Raw genomic sequence first — 21,457 nt, 5'->3', positions numbered from 1 at the left:
TGCTTATTTAGATTGTTTAGCTGTTGTTTTTGTTGTAAACTAAGGAGGGAAATGGAACAAATGCGGGGTTACCGGGGGGTTTTGGTTTAGGTTTTTTCTTTACCTGCACCATCAACCCTACTTTTGCCATCATGTAAGGCAGGCAATCATGATATTATTTTACTGGTAAGTTATTAGGTATGGTTTATGTGCTGCTCAGAAACAGTTGTTACCTCTGTTTGTCAGAGCATTAATTACATGAGAGCTGTTACGAATAGCTCATAATGAGCAATTTTTCATGCATCAGTGCTTCATTTCCCTGCTGGGACACTGTTTCATTTCCAGAACATTACTTGGGTGAGAGCCTGCAAATTACAAAACTACTTATACATATGCTTCAATATTCTCTGAGATAAATAACATATACAAGATGCCTTCAAAAAATGATACTGAAAAAGAAAAGCATACAGAAAACATACCTTTAATATGTGTACTACAGACCCCAGCCAAAGCCCAGGAAGCCTATGGAAATTTCACACAATGGGCTGTTGTTGGCCTTACTGTACATTACCAGCACTATTGCTGCTTTAACTGAGTATTCTTCATTCTAAAGAGTACCAATGAAAATGTGGCTTCGCATCTATTAATCTAATAAGTTAGGTATACAGCCTGAATTAAATGTAGCTAATAAAAGATTGTCTCTCTTCACATAAGGACCAGAGTCTAGATTTCTGTTGCATACTTTGTACACAGTGGTAGATAGATATTTATGCTTTTGCACTCTATAAAACCTGAGCATTTATAGACATAAGATAACCTGGGTGAGAAGATGTTAATCACCTTTACTCATATGTAGCTTACATGTACAACAGTGGGCACATATAGATGGAGAAGAGCAGATCTGAGCACTCTCATCTCTAACCACATGATTTAAACAGGCAACCAAAGACTCATTCTCGGACCTGCAGCCAAATTTGGTGGTTGCACTGTACTAGCAAAAGAAAAAAATAGTAATAGAAATTCTGATCTAAACTTTTGTATGCTGACCTCAGCTGACCCTTTCTGATGCTAAAAACCAAACATATAAATAACCAACCCCTTGAGTCTTTAGCTATCACTGTACTGCATAGCCCACATTATAATGCTATAGTGAGAAGAAGGTTTCACCAGTTTCAACAGATGGAGGCTGGTTGTCCACTGGAAATATAGTGATGTTCAGTTCATATAATGGAAATGGATCATGAAGTGGAACTGGAGGAGGGAGAGGTCCATCATAACAGCAGTCTTTCACATCCAGGCCAGCCTCATTGTCAGAGACAGTGAAAGTTAAGGTTTCAACACAGGGTGTCAGACCAATCTCCCCACCTGGAAAAAATGTTGCAGTTCAGAAAAAAAAGTTTTTCCAAAACTCCCTGAAGAATAATTTTGTATCCTGCAAGGACAATCTGCAATATTCAAAGACAGAAGACAAAGACAGACCAAAATAACAAAATTACAAAAATTCTTAATTCTACCTGGTGGGGGTGCTGTTTGGTTGGGAATTTAGTTAGTAGTTTGTAAATAGCTTATTTCTATTCTAGAATAAAAGTGTGTAGAAAAGTATTTAACTGTTAGTATTACTAATAGTTATAATATTATTATTATAATGTTATTCCTTTTGTAATTGTATTCAAGTTGCAAATAGTCCTCATGATTCAGTTATTTGTGCACTAAAGCATGTGCAAAATGTACATCTGTGCAGAAAAGGTTTTGGGTTTTTTTTCTGTATTGCTTCTTGAATATAAGGGAAGTTCTTTCTTTTATATATATGTGTATAGATAAATTCAGTCTATGACATCTGAAAATATCTATGCTCTTCCATAAGAAGGTATTTTTGCACCAAGAAATACATGTATTCCCACACACCTTCTATCCCTACTAAATGCGCTATAAAAAGGCTGTATTTTGTTACTATACTGTATGCTATGCCTATATGTAATCCTGTTCAAAATATTGGCTGATACAGCACAGGAATGGGAACTGTCACCCCTTGCAAGAAGCACCTGAGATGGAGTGTATTCCAGTTCTCAGCACTTGTCAGCCTGTCCTTTGCATTGCTGCAAGATACTACTCATGGGCTGCCTGGAAAGGAAAGGCAGTGTCTCCCACTCTCTTGCAGTATCTACTGGCAGAATATTTAAGGTTTAGAAATTTGGAAATGAGAGACACAAGGACTTGAAGGTCAGATTTTGCTTCTGCAAAACACTGTCATTGAAATAACACTCCTGTTATCTTTAGGATGCTGAAGAAAAGTTATCGATGGCCCATAATCAAGCACTTCCTTCTCTGCTCAAATACCAGCTGTTCATTTTAGATAGTGCCAAGCCTGAAAATATCACATTTATTCTTCATGCTCATACAAAATTACAGACTAATTACACAGAAACACAGAGCCTTTTGAAAAAAAGAAAAAGAAAAAAGAAAAAGAAAAACTAAAGCTGTCATCAGAGATGTAGAAAAGAGAACCCCTTTAATGCTAATGAAAGGGCCAAATGAAGTAGGAAAGGGGGTTAAGTAACCCTTGATTTCTGTAATTAAAAAATTTTTTTCTTTTTTAATTTTTAAAGATAAAATCACAAAATTATGTATTTTTAGCATACGTGTGGTTCTCTTGAAGAAAATCGCAAAATCATTTGTCTTGTGTTACAGAAAGCATATAAGCAGTCCAAAAGCAGATATCTGTCTGGGTTAGAGAGGCAAGTAAGAAGTACCTTACATTGTTAACAGCTTCCTGTTTAAACTAAGCATCTTCATTTACAGAATTATACTATTTTATCTAAACTTGACTATGGAAAAAGGTAGACTTTTTTTTTTTTTTTGTTACTGTTATGAAACAGGTAAAATGACTCTATTTTGTACTTAAATTAACAGTAATTTTGCCAAAAAAAAGGTCTAAGATACTTTACGAGAAACAGTGAAAGAGATCTGCCAGGATTATGGTGCTTTCCTCTACTTGCTCTAATATAATTTTTAGTTCAAACAGGAATTTGGAGAGCCCCTAAAAACATTTGGTTGCCATATACCGTCAGCCTTCTTTCTAAGCCATCTTACTTTTTTCGCCAGTCACAATACATGTAGTGTGCAAGCAGTTCCTGATGAATTTCTGCAGAGATTTTATGGATTCAGCTTAACTTTTCCTGCCAAAAACTCCTTGTCCACCTTCCAGTCTAGTCCTATCCTTAAATCACTTACCAGTGTGCTTATATGTGACTACACCAGCAATGATATCAGCCTGGGAGAAACGATCCACAGCAATGCCATCTTTCCTCAATACCCCATGGTAGGGCTGGCGAGCCAGAATAAACATCAGTTTCATGTCATCACTGTCAGCATCTGTGGCATAAATGTACTCTGAGGAGAGGACTACTTCTTCATCCTCCAGGCAGTGGAGCACAGGAACAAGGTCTGTTCGCATTACAGGTGGCTCATCATTCACGGGCAATACCTAATCAGACAAATAATTTCAGATCTTTTTAATTTCAGTGGAAACCTCTTGTTTTAATATGTTGTTTCCCAGCCCAAACTGGAAGCATGGTGTCAGTGTTAGGGTATGCTGAGGTCTCTCTGTGGACAAAATGAAACGAGCTGAATTAAAGCCACTCTTAAGATTTAAAACCAAAAATAAACCAAACTGGATAATTACAGCTTGAGAAAGAACATTCAGTCTCCATACTTAAGTACGGAGAGAATAATTCCAGCAGAACAAAACCAAGATACAGCAAGCACAAATAACTTTCAGCTAGCACAAACGAAATCTCTCAAATTTTCCACATAAAATTACAAGTCAGGGTAGAAATAGAATCTTAACAAGTCCATAATTTCCAGTTTCCATGGGAACATGAACAATTTCAGAAGTCAGGCTTTGTGGTCTTCTACTCAGGCAATTTTTCTCAGAAATAGGCAACACACTGACCTTGACTTGCAGGGTGAACTCTAAAAAGTGAATGCCATCTGTGGCTGCAAAGAGGACATTATCAGTGAGAGTTTCAGAGCCATCATGCTGATACCTGTGGAAAAAAAAAAAATAACAGCTACACAGATTCCACACATGCACAGAATTTGTGCTTTTTGGCCACACCAGACAGCACAGATACCTCCCAACACAAAAAGCTAATCCCTGTGCAAGGATGTTTATCTAAGTCTGATGATTCTGGATCAGAGTGTCTTCAGGGGCTTCATGATGTCTCCTAGAAGAAGAAAACTCCTCAATAAACCAGACATCATCTAGGAAATAATGTTTCACTGAAGCTTTGTCATTTGTGTGCTGGCTGCTTGTGAGATCTATATAAAACATGTAGGTCCTTGCTCTAGTAGTTGCCTTCTTTGACTAACAGATCAAAACAGGGTCAGGGAGCTGTAATTCTGCATGTGTGTAGAAATTTGAGTCTTGTTCTTGCCATAAACAGAGCAGCAAAATTTGCATCCCCAGGTTGATCAGTTTCAACACATGTAAATTAGCCAAGTTTAATTAGCATGTGACTTCCTTAAAAGAAAAAAAAGCTGGCAGCCATTGCCTTCTTCACAGGAACTGCACGGGTGAACACAGAAGTTGCCTCCTCATCTGCACAGAGCAGCACATCATAGAGAAACTTGTCCATGTCAGACATGGTCACGAGCTGCTGCCTCCTTACTGCACAAACATTGAGGTCCCAAAGGCTCAGACAGCAACTTGGGCCTGGAGCTGCTCTGCCAGAACCTTCCACCACTTCTCTGCCTGCTTTGATCATCCAGCTGAGAATCTCAGCCACTGCAAGAGGAAAAGGCAGCCACTCTTCTAACCTGACTGCCTGGCTACGCAGGTCCCCAGGAGAAAGTTTGCTGCCTTCTTTCATGGGAATGCCATCCAGCTTCACTGCCCCATGCTGAGGCTGTCTCTGCAGGATGAGGAGGAGATGCTCTCGTTTTGTGTCCACATCAGAGATGAGAATATGTCCCTCTGTGACAGGGCTCAGGCCACCCTCTTCCACTCTCAAAGGGCTTGTAAAAACCTGCATGGAGGAGAAATGCTGAACTCTTTTTTCCTACTGCACCTCCACACATATACCAAACAACTTTGGTAAATTCAAATTTGGCTAAAATAATCACCAATTTTCAATTTGCTCTGACAATTTGTTCAAGCATCAGAATGCCAAAGACTGTCTTCCTTTCTGAGGCTCCTGGCTTTAATAGGTGATAGGCAACTCAAGGAGAAGGGATGCAGTTTTGCTATTAAGGGTATTACATACATATTTTTGTACAGCCACTCGGGCACTGAAGTTAGCCTTCAGCTTAGCACAGAAAATCCCCTTGCACAAACACCAGAATTTGCCTTCCACTTCTCTTCCAGTGCAGGCTGCATGCAAGATACTGAAACCCTGATCCCAGGGAAGATTTATTTTTTATTTCAGCCAGTTTGAGACACCATTCTGCATTTCTGTTTCCACCCAAAGCCATTTCCAAGTCCTTCCCTATCACCCTCACCACCATGCTACCTCTGGGGCTTGATTGTCCACAGGAAGAATTGTAATATTGAAGCAGATCCCATACAAAGTTCCACCATGCTGATTGCTGACAGAAAAAACAAACTGGACTTGCTGTGCTTCAGGCCCAATGTCTTGCAGGGGTGGCATGTAGGCAACTTTCATATAGTTCACAGCATGCTGCAAAAAGAGGGAGAGTGTGGGTAAGAAGCAATAATGGAAGTAACCATAATTCAGGACACTGGGAACTTTCTCATACCCTGATGAATCAAACTATCAAAATTAATTCCAGAAACTTTGCATGTACTCATTAGGTACTGGCAATACCTTGATTAAATGCATCTTTAGATACAAACCAGGGGAGTACAGGTTCAAATACTCAGACCTGTAGCAAAAGATACAGACAAGGTTTATAAATGAAAACAAAGCCAATGGCCTTATCTTCTTGAGGAAGCCTTTTAAGAATGCTTATCCTAGGGCCTTTTCTAACTGTGACTTTAAAATACACAATTCCCATAGCTCCCATAGCAGCTGAGTTTGCCCTCACCTGTATGAATAAACTGCAATACTTGTCTCCCCAGGTGAGGGAAGGCTGGTACAGAGCCTAAAATAATCACCAAATTCTTGCATCCAGCCACCCATCTTAGGCACATTATTAAGAATCTATAGGCTCAGAGCTCTCATTATGGTACTGCCATGACCAACATTATGCAGCCTTCGTGACACAGTGGGATATAAAACAAGGCACTTTACTAACACTCATAAGACCTCTGTCAAACTACAGAAGCATGAAAACTGAACAAGAACTCCTAAAAAAAAGGCCTTTTTCAGCCTCTACCACAGCTATCACTGGAGACATGGAGAAGTAGCAGGAAACTGTCACAGACTCTTTTCCACAGTCTGTGTATTTTTTTCTCCCTCTTAACATCATGCTAGAAACATATTCAGCCCCTGATGGTTTCAAAGGGAGATTTTTGTTTACATATTATTGAAATGAAGCATGAAGGGAAATTGTTTTAAAAATTGGGATGCATTTAGTGAAACCTCAAGCTTCTTAAGTAGAGCTTGTGGCAGTTCTGTGTCTCATTTTTTCACCTTCTGTTTTTCTGTCAAAGAGAAGCTCTATTCTTGTATCATTTTCTAAATTGCTTAAAACTGGTTATGGTATCAGGCAACGTAACAAACCTGAGTAAATGACTGCAATGCAAGAGCATCAGGATCCTTGACCAGCCTGGGTATGGTGTCCACCATAAATATCTTCCCAGCATCTGAGTGGCTGTACAAAGATACACATATAAAATCCTGATTAGCACCACTGAAGAACAGGAACAAGAACAGTCACATAGCTCAACCCCAGATTTCAAATTAACTTCCCACTCCCAACCACATTCAAAGTAAAAATTATTTTCTTTCTTCTTTGTTACTCACCTAAACGTTACCACAGAAAACTGATCACAAGAAATATTTTTCAAAATTATTAAGAAAATCACACATACTTTATCAGCAAGGTCTGGGTTTGCTACAAGTGTATCTCTGCACACCCCAGGTAACATTAACACCATCTGCAAATTTACTCCATTATATTGTTATTACTTATACACCTGCATTTATCTTTACACAGAAAAAGAAATTATTTCTGAGTTTAATGCATGTTATAAACTTCTGAAATTAACTGTTTACAGGAATGCAGCTTTCCAATAGCAGTAACCAGCAAATTGGATAACCAGGTAGTTGTTTGACTGAGTAAAGGAATAGCCTAAACATCCTTCTCCAGCAGCTACATACTGATCCTCTGTTGCTTGAGGTCAGAACTGAAACTGTTGATCTTCATCTTAAACCATGTAATGGTTGGATTTTAAACTTTGCTATTTAGCAAGTTGCTGCTGATGCTGTCATGAATTTACCAAATGTTAAAACAACATCAGTGACATGTAACTGCTACTACACCCATTCATTCCATACTCCTGTTACCCCTTTAGCCTGTTCTTCCTGAATCCTGCTCCACAGGTTTCTGGTCCAGTACCAGGAGATCTTCACAGTGCCATAGTAATAATATAAAGCCTAGAAAAAATTGTAGCACCTCATCTTCTCAGTCTGAAACTTCTCAGCCCACTCTCCTATCAGTTAGGAGAGGTGCTGTGATTTGTTTCAAGGCTTTACAGGATACTAGAGATCAGTTTAAATGCAAGTCCAACAAATGGAAAGAAAATATTTCAGGTGCTTTCCCCCTTATTTCTTGCTGAATATTACTTTTTAATTATTATTACTCTGCATTTTATTCTGTTGCTTTCTGCTCAAGCACATTCTTAATCATCAACAGGAGAGATACACACAGCTATTCTCACATGCACTTTAAGCAAACAGGTGAAGAACCTGCAGTGCAAGCATTCTACTGCCACTGAGGCTGCTCCTCTTACATGGGGCATTGCCCTGTCCCACCTGGAAGGTATTGCACATCATAACTACCTGTGTGTGCAGGAGAAAAATGGGTAGGTGGTTATGGTGTATGTGAGTTCCCTGTCTTGCTCTTCCACATCTATGAAGTGGAGATGTTTCTTAGTTAGGTGAGCAACCTCAGTCTCTTTAACAACCAAATAACGGGTCACTCCTGGGGCTTCCCTGGGTAGCTGATCATCCACAGGGATAATGTGCACCATCATCACCTGAAATGAGGAAGACAGTAAAATTAGCAGCCATTCCTCTCAATTAGGAGTATCCAAGCAGCTTTCCAAACATGCACAGAAAGTAAGAAGATCACTGGAATGTGAGATATAGGATGTGGCTGTCATGCCATATCATGAACAGATGAGTAATGGAGATACACAATAGTTAAATGCAAAGCCTATGAATCTTAGTGGTTTCCATGTAAATTAAAAGCAAAGTTAAATTCATTTTATTGGACTCCTGGGTGACATAATTAGTCTCTTCTTAGTTTACTTTAGGAGGGCTGTTTGTTTGTGCCATCTCCAAATCAAATTTGTTTTCAACATTACTTTTTGCAGAATAAAGTCTTTGCAATGGACTTGTCTCTCTGGGTGCAGACAGAGAGAACTACCACACAGAAAGCAATAACAAGAGCTGGCTCTAAATAATATCACTTGTGGTGATGTCCATGTTGATGGGAAACAGAAAAGATCTTTGCCAGTTTGATGTGAAAGTGTGTGAGAAGTTGTAAAATTATCAGCCAATTGAAGGAAAAAAACAGGACTCTGCCAAAGATTGCTTCAGTTTCATACCTGTGGTTCTGAGAGATTGGGAGGGTCATGGCTATCACACAGCACAAACTCAAGGGAATCTTCAAATATTTCTCCTCCCAAATGATGATAATAAATTATTCCATTAAATAGATCCTTCTGAAGAAAACTGCTGACAGAATACCCTGTTGAATGGAAGAATACATCTTCTATTTAACCATGCACTATTTTAATAATTCTTAAAATTATCCATTAGCTGTGCAGGTAACTGGTGAAGCACAGGGCTCTCTTTCTCACTAAAACCAGGGTAAGCCTTTTGAAATGTCATCTCACTGTGTTTCCAGAAGATCATTAGCTTCATTTCCATGTTGCTTAAAGATGTCTCACAAGTGAAGCAACACAGAAAATGGGCCTAAAGCCTTGTGCAGAGGACAAAAGGCAATCTGCAGGACGAGCAGCCTCTGCAGTCTAGCACAGGGATTTATGAGTTCAGTTATATGGAAGGAGAGCTTTCTTCTCTTAGAAACAGACATTTAATAGCTTTGAAGTGCCCAGGGTTTCAGATAAAGTAACTCCTGACTAGCCCAGCTTTCATGGACGGGAAAAATACAGTAAGAAAATACTCTAAGAAAGGAAGTATTAGGGCATAAATTGTGTTGGTATAGTCATCCTGGTGCAGAGACTAACATTAATTATTGACGGGGATTTACACTATAATGAAAGAAGCCCAGATTTGCCATGATTTGTCCTGAGCTTGTTGTCAATAAATTGTCTATTTGTAACTTCTAATGTGGTTAAAAAAGGAGAGGAGAAAGAAAAATGTGTTACTGGGGACATGCATCATTACCTATCAAGTTTGGTCCTGGCTTCTTCATGATTTCTCCAGCCTGTGGTGGTTTGGTAATATTGAATAATATGTAATCATCACTGGAATCCATGTCAGAAGCATGAAGCATGGAGCCCTGAATCAAGATCGTCTGTCCTTCATGAACTACAATAACTACATTGCTGATAAGAAATGGAGGGCTGTCATCTTTAGGGAGGATATTGATTGGAAACTTATGTCGAATACTGTGGGCACCATCGAAAATCCGAAATACCACAAAGTCCTTAGTAGAATCACTGTCATCATGATGGTAGTGAACAACTCCAGCCTGAATGTCAGAGACTGTGAACATGAACCCTTTCCCTCCTGTCAAAACCACGATAGAAAAGACATCAAAATTGTGCAGTTCAGCCCAGAGGAGAATTCTTCCACCAGAATGAATGTTATTAAGGGAGAGAAAGAGAATGTATTTCTAACTAGAAAAATCAAACAAAGCTTCACTTCCTGGAAACAAATTTTGAGAAGTTGAAATAGTTAATAAGGATACAGCAATTGCAACTGTGGTAGCAGAATAAATCCTCCCCATATCCATTGTGGTAAAGGTAATTGAAAATATCAAATATTTTTAACTGATTATTTCCACTTTGATTTCAACCTTCTGCTTTCTTATAAGAAATTTTAATATGCATTTTAAACACCAAAGAGAATGTGCTTTATAATTACATCTCAGTATTTCACTGCAAGTGAAAAAATAACATTTGTAGGTCTTGTTTTTTCTGCATATTGATATCACTGTCTATAAGAAGACCGTTTTTTACAACTTTGCTTCACTAGACATGTGATGCACGCACACATATTCAAGAACTGCAAGCTCGCTTTGGAAGAGATGGTATCTCCAGGGCCTCCAAAGAAAGTATTTTGCTGTCTAGTATTTTCCTGTTAAAGATGACAGAAAACCATTCCATACATATCTCTTTCTTTCTAGATTTTCATTTAGCTCTAGGACTGGCATTATCAAACCCAACAAAAGAGAACTCAGAACATTGGCTTTGCTGCTGGCTCCCTGCAGTTAAGGAGAATCCCTTTGCTGATTCAGCAAGCAGTTTACCAGACCATCTGCCAGCAGAATTAGAGTTATGGTGCAGCTGGAGGACTAAACCCAAGCTTTTCTTTAAAGTCTGAACATAAGTTGGTGGTTGCTAGACAAAAAGGGCCACTGCCAAAAATCAGGGCCACAGATTACTTTTTGTGTGCCTATGAAGACACATAAGAGAATAAGTTGTGTTTACTGGAGGAAAAACATTCACGCCTGGCTGGCCCACAAGAGGCTGAGAAACTGGGGAGGCTGCATAGAGGGATGGGACTGCCCCCACAAGTTGGGCCCTGGGTTCTGCATGGTCCTGCAGACAGCGGCTCTGCTGCTCTGCCTCCTCCACTCCCTGGGCAGCTGCACAGCCCCCCCTAACAAAATCTCTGGGCCACATCTGTCTGGCACTGCTGATACCACAGAGTCCTGTTTGCAGCATTACAGGAAAATGACTCTGCGGCCATGCCATGGGATGAAATGAACTTTTTTATCCTTTCTGTCTCCTTTAAATTTCAATACCACCTTCTCCTTTTCTTTAGATGCTTGCTTTATGTCTCTAGGCTATGTATTTACATGAATACATGCAACTGTCAAAAAATCCAGTATTGATAGTGGCAGCAGCTTTCCACTCTGTTGACAGAAGAGTCACTTTTTTTTCCCTAACAGTTTTCTTAAAGACAGCAATACTGTGCTGGCTCATGAGACTGCAAAGCAAAATGAGTCATATTTACCGTGCAGAAGGCTAACAAATTAGAACTCTAATTTAACTGCCACTTTTTTAAAAATAAACCTTAAAGCTGTCAATAAATAACAAATATATCCACATGTTGTCTGTATTGGCCAATGATGAATCATAATCATTCGGCATCCTTACCATCTTCAAGTTAAAAAAGAGAAAGTGAAAATATAGTCACTGCATTTCAACCAGGTCATGTGTGCTCAGTGAGAGCATTTCTTTAAAATTTCAGCTTTGGCATGAAAACCTAAGCTAAGAAAGTAAAAGTTTAAATACTGAATTTTTCAGTACTCATGTTTTTTTTTTTCCTAATCCCTGCGTTGGTTGTAGAGGCGGGAGTTGGTCCGCAGAGGGAGCTGAGCTGGCTGGCAAGGATGCCTGCAGTGACATTGCAGCGCTGCCTTCCAGGGAGTCACCCATCACTTCGCTTTCGTGAGACAGGGTCCAGGGCTGATGCATGGCCTCACTCGCTGCCCTAGCTCGCTTGGCCTGAATTCACCTCCACTGAAGAAACTAAGAAACGATTTCACTTCCAAATGACAGTGACATGTAGGCAAAAGGCTCAGAAGTATCTCCCATTCGGAGACATGAATAACATGTACGCTATTTGCAAAAGTTTCAAAGTTATGCAACCAACTTCCTTTATGAGCTTGTGAATTTTTAAATTTCTTACTATGCATTCAGGTGTTTTCTTCCACACCTTCATTCCCTGGTAAAACTGGGTCTTATGCTGGCAGCCCTCAGCAGGGAGAGTCCATGAGCATCTTACTGGCTGACATTTTATCTATCATAGCCAGCTGTCAGGAGTCAGCATCTCCCACTGCAATGCTTTACCTCTCACTGTCAGCTGCCCATGCTGCAAGCCATCAACTGTGACCAAGCGAACATTCTGGATGTCGTCGTTGTCTACAATTTGAAAGTGTTGCCATGTGATAGGTCGGGACTGCCCTTCCAGGAGGTTAAGGCCTGCAAAGAGCAGAGCATTGTTTCACCAAAGCATCTGCAACATTCAAGGATGTTAGCATCTAATCTTTCTCATGGTCTTGGCAGAAAGGAAAAAAAAAAAAAACCATGTTAAATTCCACCTGCATACCCACCTGTGACAGACAATTCAAGGCAGCACAAAATCTTGACTACAGTTTTTATTCTGATGTGCTTGCCTTTGTCAACTGTCTTTAAAGACATTTTTTTTAATGAACTGATGTGTTCTGGTTTTCAATTATCTGACAATTTTGCTAAGCACATTTCTGGACATTTGCATGAACTTGAGTTTTGCTCCTGAAGTCTTACAGTTTGGCCACTCAGTTTCCTTTTTAAGAATATATAGTGATTTTCATGACAAGGGAAAACATCTCTTTACTCTGACAGCCATTTCAGTTGGGTTTTCTTTGAGAGTCAAGAGGCCTCTTCTCAACCCCTTCTCATTTCCAAGGAGACTGTGCTCCTTAAGTTTCCTCTAATAACAGCATGCATAAATCTGAATTTTATAGCTTTTTAAATCTCTCTGTCAAACTGTTATAAATTCTGGAAGAAAAAAAAGTTAAAAAAAACCAACCAAAAAACAAACAAACAAACAAACAAACAAACAAAAAACCAAAAACAAACAAAAACCCAAACTGAGCAAAAGTGAGCTTGCCTGTATTCCATGATACTCGGGGAGCATTTGTATCTGTTGTTCTGATAGAAAGATGAACAGTGATTGGTAAACTCCTTTCAAAGTAGAAGTCATGAACCTCAAACTCCACCTGTTAACAAAGCAGACAAATTATTTCTTCAAAAAGAAAGAAGGCCTTGAAACACAGATGTACCTTAAAACACGTATAGCACACTCTCTCCTGAGTCATATTAAATTCTTCTGATAATGCTAACAAATGAAACTTGATTTAGCTTCTGAAAAGAGACTTTGAGGTTCTGCACTAAGTTAAGTATCTTCCTTCTGTGCTCTTCACCATGAATGCTGTGAAAGTTAGTTTGCAATGGGTAGAAATTAATGGGAAAGATAAGCATTTTCACTGTTGTTTGGGGTATGTTAACTCAGCAACTAATGAAGAGGAACAGGGGTTTCCTGTTCCTTTAACAAAAAAAAATTATGAAAGAACTGAGGGGTTGGAACTAGGTGATCTTCCAGATCTGTTTCAACCTAAGCCATTCTATTATTCTGGTGCAGCAGGCAGGCTGCAAGATCAGGTGGCAATTTGGACATTTGGCTGGTCTGTCTTTCATGGCTTTAAATCTACCACCACCTCTTCACAGATTGCAGGGACCAGTAGTGTCACACAGAGATAAAAGCTGTGTGGAAAAGGCACCACTGATCTTTCCAAAGGCCCTTGGGTAGATCTACAACCAATATTGTTATCCTCATAAAAAATTTAAAAAGTAAAAAAAAAACAAAAACAAAAACCAACCCAGCAACAAAATATCCTGTTTGGATATCCTTAATCAAAAGGACAGAAATCTTTCAGTGTAAAGAAATCCTTAAGTAGTGAGCAACAAGTACATCATTTGTGCTAGACATTGAAGCTGATGCACCGTAGAAGACAGTGGTAAAAAATTCTACCTTGGCTCCCCCAGCATTGCATACACTTATATTTTTTTATTTTTCTGAAAAATATCCATTACCTATGAAGGTATTCATTCATAGCTCACTGAATCTTAAGGACATGAAAACCAGCAAATCCTTACACATTACACTGTTACCTCATAATTTCTTCTCTCTGTGTGACTGTTGTTTGGAGGCTGATAAGCAATGAGCACATCGCTGAGATCTTTCCATGTGAAGGATCCAACAGGTTTGGTGTGGTCAGATAGATGAGTGATGAAGCCCTGTGGAGGTGGCTTGGTAATGTTGAACACAAGCAGGGACTTTGGAGTTTCATTGTCTTCAGCATCAATGGCTGTGGTTGTTAGGGGGGTTAAAATAAACTGATCTACTCCCAGGAGTAACTTTGCCACTGGGGCAGCTTTGGGTATTTGATTAGGAATAGCACCTTTAATGTGAACAGTGAGCCATGCATACTCAGTCTACAACAGAAAACAAAAAAACAAACAAAAAAGACAACTAATAAGACAAAGTGATATAAGCAAATCTGATTTTCATTACCTTTACATAGCTAACTGGGGTACATGTTAAAGCAATTATTATTTTGAAAGGAAAAATGGAAAGATTTTAATGAGAAAATACCTGAAGCAAATATTTAGACCTCATTAAAAAGTCTTCCAGGTTCACTAGACTTGTCTGTGTCCTTAATTGTGGACTGGAACAACTTGCTCAATTTTATATGTGTTTCATGAATAACTTTACCTGACAGAAACATGCATGAACCATTAATTTTTATTAACTGAATAAGTTCACACAGATCTTAACTTATTAATTACTCTGTGTGCTGAAGTCCACGCAGATCACACTTTATAAAAAAGTGGAATCAATTTTGCTTTCAGACTAGACTCTTGATGTCTGCCAGAAAACAACCAGAGGTGTTTTGTCTGTAGCTGTAATGGTCTAGGAGTAGAGGTGTGGAGATAATTAATTTCATTTGCCCAGCTGGACACGTTGTGAGAATTAAACAAACTTTCAGGCTCACTACCAACCTTCAAATGTGAAAAAAGATAACATTTGATTTTTTTTAAATCAGGAAGACAATCAGATATTGTAAGGTTGCTAAAAAATCTACCTTGTGCAGAGTTTTGCTTCTGCTGTCTGTGAGATCCAGCCTCAAAGGAATATAATCTGTGTCAGGAGAAGGAGGGTCAAGGTGCTGATATCGAATTCCCATCCTCAGAAATTCCTCACAGCTCATTTTTGTGTTGTGAATGATTCCTCGTCCTGGTATGCAACTCCCAGTTCTGCACTGCTGTCCCTCGTTGTTCTCTGTGACCCAAGAGAAGCAAGAGGGAAATAGTTGTTGGAGAAGAAACTGACATGGGAATCTTGGCTGGATGGCTCAGCTAACCCCTAAAAAAGGTAGCATGGTGAGAATTAGGACTTCTTTCCTGACATAGTTATTCCCACAAGATTTTGTTTTCAACTGACATCTTCCAAGTCCGTCCTCCTTTGATCTTTTCAGCAGGTGCTTCCTCCAGCTACTCCCTGTGCTCTTTCTGCCGGGTCCTGGCACTCCCAAAGCCATCACACTAGTATCAATATCTAGGAACCAAATCCAGACTCCAGCTGGGGGATTACTGACCAAGATCTATGATCTACATTGTACCCCACACAAAAGTCCTGTCTGTTTCAGTTTCCATGATAGCTCAAAATGTTCATTAAATTTCACATTAATCATTTCCACAGGGTATATCTGAAGCAACCCACCACTTCAGTCTTCATCCACTAGGTATTTTGAACCTGCTAAATAACTAAGTAACAAGTAACTAAAGCACATCATACTAGGGCCAGAGAAGAAGCCTCGTGACTGATCTCCATGAAGCTGCTCTAGCTGTACTTCCCCAGTGACCAGCTGGCCGTGAGCAGGTAGTTGGGTTTCTGAAAAGTCTATGGAAATGGAGCAATCCAGATTTATCTTCCTGTCATAGTCAAAAGCAAGGACGTTCTTGTCAATTGCCCTGGACAGACCATAGTACTCAGGAACCTGCAGAGTACGGGACCGCATTTTGATGATGTTACAGTCTGGCTCAAGTAGCTGCACATGGAGGCTGAATGTTTCTGCAAATGTTTCATTTTCTGTAAACCTGCAGAGGATAGAAGGAAATCAGTTATGCTCCATCCCATCTTCTGTTGCTCTGTGAATTTGGTGGTCAGCTCACCTTCTAAACTGAATTACTTGAACCTCTTTCCCTGATGTGCCCTCCAAACACAATTGTCACAGACTCTGAGCTGCCAGACCCTGCTACACATATCCTCATATTTATAAAAAGGGCATATGTGCAAGTCAAGGCTACTTTTAGTGTATATACAAGGGTCTGGGTTCCTATCAGCAGAACAGCACAGAAAGTACAGTGATCTGAAAGTACTGTTGTCACTTTCAACAATAAAAAGAAGAATCATTGGTTTTCCATAATAAACAAGCAATATAGAACATTCATTAATAGTAACAAACACATTATTTGAGATACATTGTGACAAATATTTCTGTCAACATAAGGTGACTTGTTGACTAACAGTGCTGTTACTGGAGCTAAGTGGTTATGATATGCACAGCAGAACATGTTTTTACCATGAAAAAAATGGACTACTTGCTCTTCCTGGGAGCAGCTGTTCTATTATGGAGGGAGTGTGATCTCCCATGGCTGCTTACCTGTACAGCCTAAGCATGACTGTGTCTTCATCTAAAATTGGACAGCCATAGTGGGTATATTTAACTTCATTAGGAAGGAAGTGGCAGTCAAAAACCTATGAAGGAGAAGGAATAGACAAGTTCAACGATCTCAAGGATGTACCCTCCATGGCTTCTGTTCCACACCTCTCTGACTATCAAGAGAGCATCAGACTAAGTAAATTTTTAATCTGTAGTTTATTTCCAAGAACAGGTATTCAAATGTTCTGTGGTGCCCCAATAAGAGTAAGAGCTACCACCTTAATTTGAGGCTGCTGGCACTCTACACAGGAATGGCCTCTACACATGTGATTGTTTCAGGCTGCCAGGTTGTTCCCCCAGTGCAATAAAATAACTCGAGTGCATAATTCTTTTCCACTGCAGTCTGTGCACTTAGGGATGCAGTTTTATTCAGTGGGAGAACTTCAGTGGATCTAAAAAGCCAGCCATTCCTGCACTGTAATGTTAGATTTATTAGCTTTTGAAATTGCTCACGGTGATAACTTGATTGTACAGTAAATTCTACTTTATGGCCACTATCGGTCTACAAAAGTGTGATGCTGTGAAACTCCTCCGTTGGAAACTTTGCTAGCTCATATTTTCACATGCTTTTGGAACACTGACTTAGTAGCAGTAGTTTTCTACCAGATGTCATCCCTGTGCCATACCAATGTCCATCTCCCCTGCCAGTGTAATCTTACAGCATAAACCCAAGGATAATTTCTCTATTGTGTTCAGCTAATCCAAAAGAGACTAATTCTTACAGCACACCTGAGACAGGTAAGATTTGCAAAGATGACTGGCTGCAGTTTAACCATCTAAGATAAGACACTTGTTTCAGGCTTACTATTTCATGTAACAGTTTCTTAACGTGTGAAAGTAAAGCAATGGGGAAAAATGCCTGTTTCACATAGGAAAAAAGATTCCTTTGGAGAGCTTTGACACATCCATTCTTTTGAGCAGAAATTTTGACTCTCAAGCGTAGCATTCTAATGTCCACACATATGTCAATTTGCAGGTCTGGAAAATTAAAATTCCCATGTTTCTATATTTTTTTAGAGTGTAACAGCTGAAAAGTCCTAGCAAAGGTAAGACTATGTCTCTGTATCGTCCCTGCGAAAACAGGGAGAACACACACAGCTTGTGCATAGATGGAGGAGACTATTTGTATCTACAGAAAGAGAGGGCATATTTTTGTCAGCAAGAAGAAAAGAGCTATTCATGGCATTTACTGAATGCGAAACCAAATGTGATTTTGATTCAGTTTTTAGGGGCATTAGTTCTTCCGTGGTCTGAAGTAAAACCTGTTCAGCATTCTCTAATAAACTGGTGAGGCCATCATTTATAAGGATTAATGCACATACACAGCTGACTGACAAACCACATCTTTTTGCAGAAAGAAGAGATCATTTCTTACTACTAGTCACTTCCTAAAATACAAGAAAAGAATTATGAATATGAAGCCATTTGCCTGAATTACCTACACTTCTCCCACGACTTCAAAAGATGTTGGAAAGAAAAGAGGATTTTAGTAAGGATATGAAATACTGACTGAAAGTGCAGTGTATAGAAAAAGGTTTTGGATGTTCTGGCTTTCAGTGTAAAAACAAAGTAATACTTTAATTCCTGTATTGTTAATGCATAGTTAACCAAAGGGCCTCATGACCACTTCATGGATTTACACTAAAGGATACAGGCAGCAGTGACCTTTTTTTTTCTTTCTAGTCATAACACAAAATTAGAATTTGGATCTTTCTCTCATGCAAAAATAATTCGTTTATCAGCTTCCATTATTGCTGGCAGTGTCCACTTCCCCAGCAGTTATTCAGAGATGCTAAAGCTATGTGTTAAATTGTTTTGTATTCCTAGTGATTTTAAAATATGTTCCCTGCTTTTAATTTTCATCAGGAAATAAATTGTACAAGTGATAACCTACAAAAAAAATAAAGCAATTGAAGAAATACTTAGGTGGTATGCTACCTTAAGGGAAAAACAAAGCTTATATACATCTTCCAGTAGTTTAATGTTCATTGAAGATGACCTTCTTCACTGATATATATCAGTGTAGAGCTCTCAAAGTAAGTGGGATTTTTGTTAATAGGTAGGTCTGGTGTGCACCTGACAGTGGGATATTACTAAGGCAGTGCATCCCTGTTCATATCAGTGAGGACTGCCTCAGAGGAGATGGTTTATCACATAAAATAATTAATTGCCTTCTTTCTAAGACATCATTAGTTCCCTCTCTTAATTGATAACAAAGGAGTGGAAAATTAAGAATCTTTCACAAAGGTCTGTAATGACTGACTGACAGTCAGTTTATACACATACAAGACCAATCTGCGTTGCAAAAAAGAAACATCTGTTTTATGATTCCTAATATGTTTTCCTTTTAAATGAACAGGCAACTCTAATTGTCTATAAATTTGCTGGATAAAACAAAGGAGGTCTAGATCTTTTCCTAATTACTGTTGAGCTTTGTTTTTTTCTACTTCAATTGCTTTTCAATTACAACTTATAATTAAATTGTCATACATTCCTAGGACATTACTCACTTTAATGGCAGTAAAGCAAATCAGACCAGAGACATTTTCTGGCTGTGGAATTTCCTGACAGAGTGTGAGTGGCAACAAGAGGGCTGGACTCTGGCATCTTTTTTCAGGAGTGGTAAAAGCTCAGGCAGCACTTTTCAGTGTCTGCTTCAGGGGCTGGTCATTTAAAACAGAAGTCTTCAGCTTACAAACACTCTCTTGCTTTTTCCCAGTAAGGAAATACGACTTGAGTCAATCAGGCTGCCTGTCTCACTGGTGATGCCCCTTGGGGACCCTGTTTGTTGGTGTGCCTCTGGCACTCCCAACTCCAATGGAGAGGAGGAGAAGGCACTTTTCCTAATGGGATGGCACTCAGGCCAGGAGCCATCCAGGAAAGGCATCCTGGGCAACACTAGCAGCCACAGCCCCTTTTCAGCCTCCTACCTCAAGCCAGCTGCCAAAAAGAGCTCAGGCCTCCAGATGCAGTGTGCCTTCAGCCTCCAAGAGCCATGCTTGGCTGCCTGGGCAATTGATAGAGGTGTTATTGGGCATAGGGACATACAAGGTCTCTAGATATTTTGAATTGGAAAATAAGGTGTGGAGAGTCTCTGGGAAATTGCTCTCATCCTGTGCTTGTCAGGTTACAAAGGACAATGTGTTTTATGCAAAATACCTGGACCCTACTTCACATAGAGGCTAAGTCAGAGGTGGAAAGAAAAGTCACTCATTCAGCCAGTCAGAGTGGCTACAGAAGGGTTTGCTATCAATGAGACATATAAATCTCTATTTTTCTCTCCGTGGTACAAACTAGACTGGGAAAGTGCAGAGGAGGAGCTCTCACTACAGCCAGAGAATTCTCTCAGCCCAGGGACAGAGATCAAGCCCTGGGAAAGGTTCAGCAGAGGCACTGCACATCTTGTGGTCAGTTTCTAACAAAGATCACTCATTGCCCTGCCCATCAGCTTCTGGTTTTGCTGGCATAGCTCTGCTCCGTCCGCTGCAGTACTCATCAGTGCCCTGCAAAAATCGTGATCAGCAAACCAGAAGCTCTGAAAAAATCTACTGAGACTGGTGCTCCTGCATCTGCCTTCACAGAGACAAGCAGAAAACTCAGAGAGGATGTTTAAAACAACATCCATATGCAGACAGAACTGTATGCTGCATGGTATAGTTAAAAAAACTTTTCAAAAAAAAAACCAAAACCTATTTGGTTATGGTTCATTTTTTAAATCATTCATCCTTTACTTTTACATCTTCATGTCAATTGCTTCCAACTCCTTCCTGCGACAACCAGGTGAGATTTGTGAGGCAAGTAGCAGAATGGTGATGTGTGAAATACAGTTCATTAGTTCTATGAGCTCAAAATTGTAACAGAAACTTTCTTTTTTAATGTATTTGCCATCTGCTAGCAATTTAGCTGTTGCAGAGCAGCACAAACAACAGTGTACACAATGTGCTTATTGTATGGGATGTTTTTTTTTCCTAAATTGCTCCCTAAGTAGCAGCTTCGTGACTGAAATGCAGAATACTCTAGCTGGCTATACATTACGCAAGGGGCAGTGGGTACCCTCATGGCAGAAAAACAAGTGGTTGAGGGGGGAGGATATCTCCTAGGAAAGTTCAGGAGTACCTATTCTCTGCTTGTGGAAGGAGATCCTGACTCTCACCTGACTGAGTACAACTTTTGGACTTCAGCAGCCCAGTTCTCTTGTCAGCTGGCTATTTTTAGCAAAAGGCTAAAAGACCATTCAGTTTTATGACTTTTTGTGACTACCAAAACCAAACCAAACCAAACCAAAATTAAAAAAACCAAAAAACCAAACCAAAACAAAGAAAAACATTCAATAATGCACACATATTCAGAGCAGCACAATGGATCCCAAATACCTGTGGAGTTAGTCTCCCAACCCTCTGTGTTATTGGCTCATTAGTCACCACTTCTACTTTGCAGACATCCTTCTCTCTGGGGATGGAAAACTTGAGATCTTCTTCTGACAGGAAAACAGACTGTCCCTTCATCACTTTCATCCCAAGGTTGACGCTAATAAAGGAGGAGCAGCCAACTCTCAGGATAACATGCAGCAGTAGGAACAACAAGCTTTTCTCCAAGGGCTTCATATTATGAGGGGATACCAGCTCCTTTCCACCAGTGAAAATGTTCTTGACAAAAGAAGTCTTCTCTCTCTCCACCAGCAGATTTTCACCATATAATGAAGACCAAAATGCTAGTTGCAGGTAAAAACGTGCCACATGTTTTCCATTAAGATGTGCTCCTTGATTGAAATTTGGACAGGAGCCTTTCAAAATATCCTTGGGTTTTTATAAAATCCATTGGTCAA

General features: G+C 39.6%; 1 protein-coding gene across 2 annotated transcripts in view; it reads right to left on the bottom strand.

Moving 5' to 3' along the window:
- The window catches only part of FREM1 (FRAS1 related extracellular matrix 1), a 55,820-nt gene extending 34,584 nt beyond the window's left edge, over window positions 1-21,236 (bottom strand). For both annotated transcript variants that reach the window (XM_008496246.1, XM_030466734.1), the window contains exons 1-16: window positions 21,006-21,236; window positions 16,573-16,667; window positions 15,705-16,006; window positions 14,992-15,188; window positions 14,018-14,341; window positions 12,957-13,065; window positions 12,155-12,286; window positions 9,519-9,863; window positions 8,714-8,856; window positions 7,944-8,140; window positions 6,663-6,753; window positions 5,490-5,657; window positions 4,798-5,006; window positions 3,932-4,025; window positions 3,211-3,463; window positions 1,147-1,344 (exon numbers count right to left, since the gene is read on the bottom strand). In XM_008496246.1, coding sequence (XP_008494468.1) covers window positions 1,147-1,344; window positions 3,211-3,463; window positions 3,932-4,025; window positions 4,798-5,006; window positions 5,490-5,657; window positions 6,663-6,753; window positions 7,944-8,140; window positions 8,714-8,856; window positions 9,519-9,863; window positions 12,155-12,286; window positions 12,957-13,065; window positions 14,018-14,341; window positions 14,992-15,188; window positions 15,705-16,006; window positions 16,573-16,667; window positions 21,006-21,236 — 3,088 coding nt within the window. The remainder of the gene's footprint in view (window positions 1-1,146; window positions 1,345-3,210; window positions 3,464-3,931; window positions 4,026-4,797; window positions 5,007-5,489; window positions 5,658-6,662; window positions 6,754-7,943; window positions 8,141-8,713; window positions 8,857-9,518; window positions 9,864-12,154; window positions 12,287-12,956; window positions 13,066-14,017; window positions 14,342-14,991; window positions 15,189-15,704; window positions 16,007-16,572; window positions 16,668-21,005) is intronic.
- Window positions 21,237-21,457: the final 221 nt, after the last annotated feature.

The sequence above is a fragment of the Calypte anna genome, chromosome Z, assembly GCF_003957555.1.
Source record: "Calypte anna isolate BGI_N300 chromosome Z, bCalAnn1_v1.p, whole genome shotgun sequence".
Classification (NCBI taxonomy): domain Eukaryota; kingdom Metazoa; phylum Chordata; class Aves; order Apodiformes; family Trochilidae; genus Calypte; species Calypte anna.
Note: the sequence above shows the minus strand (reverse complement) of the source record. Positions and strands in the feature narration are given on the sequence as shown.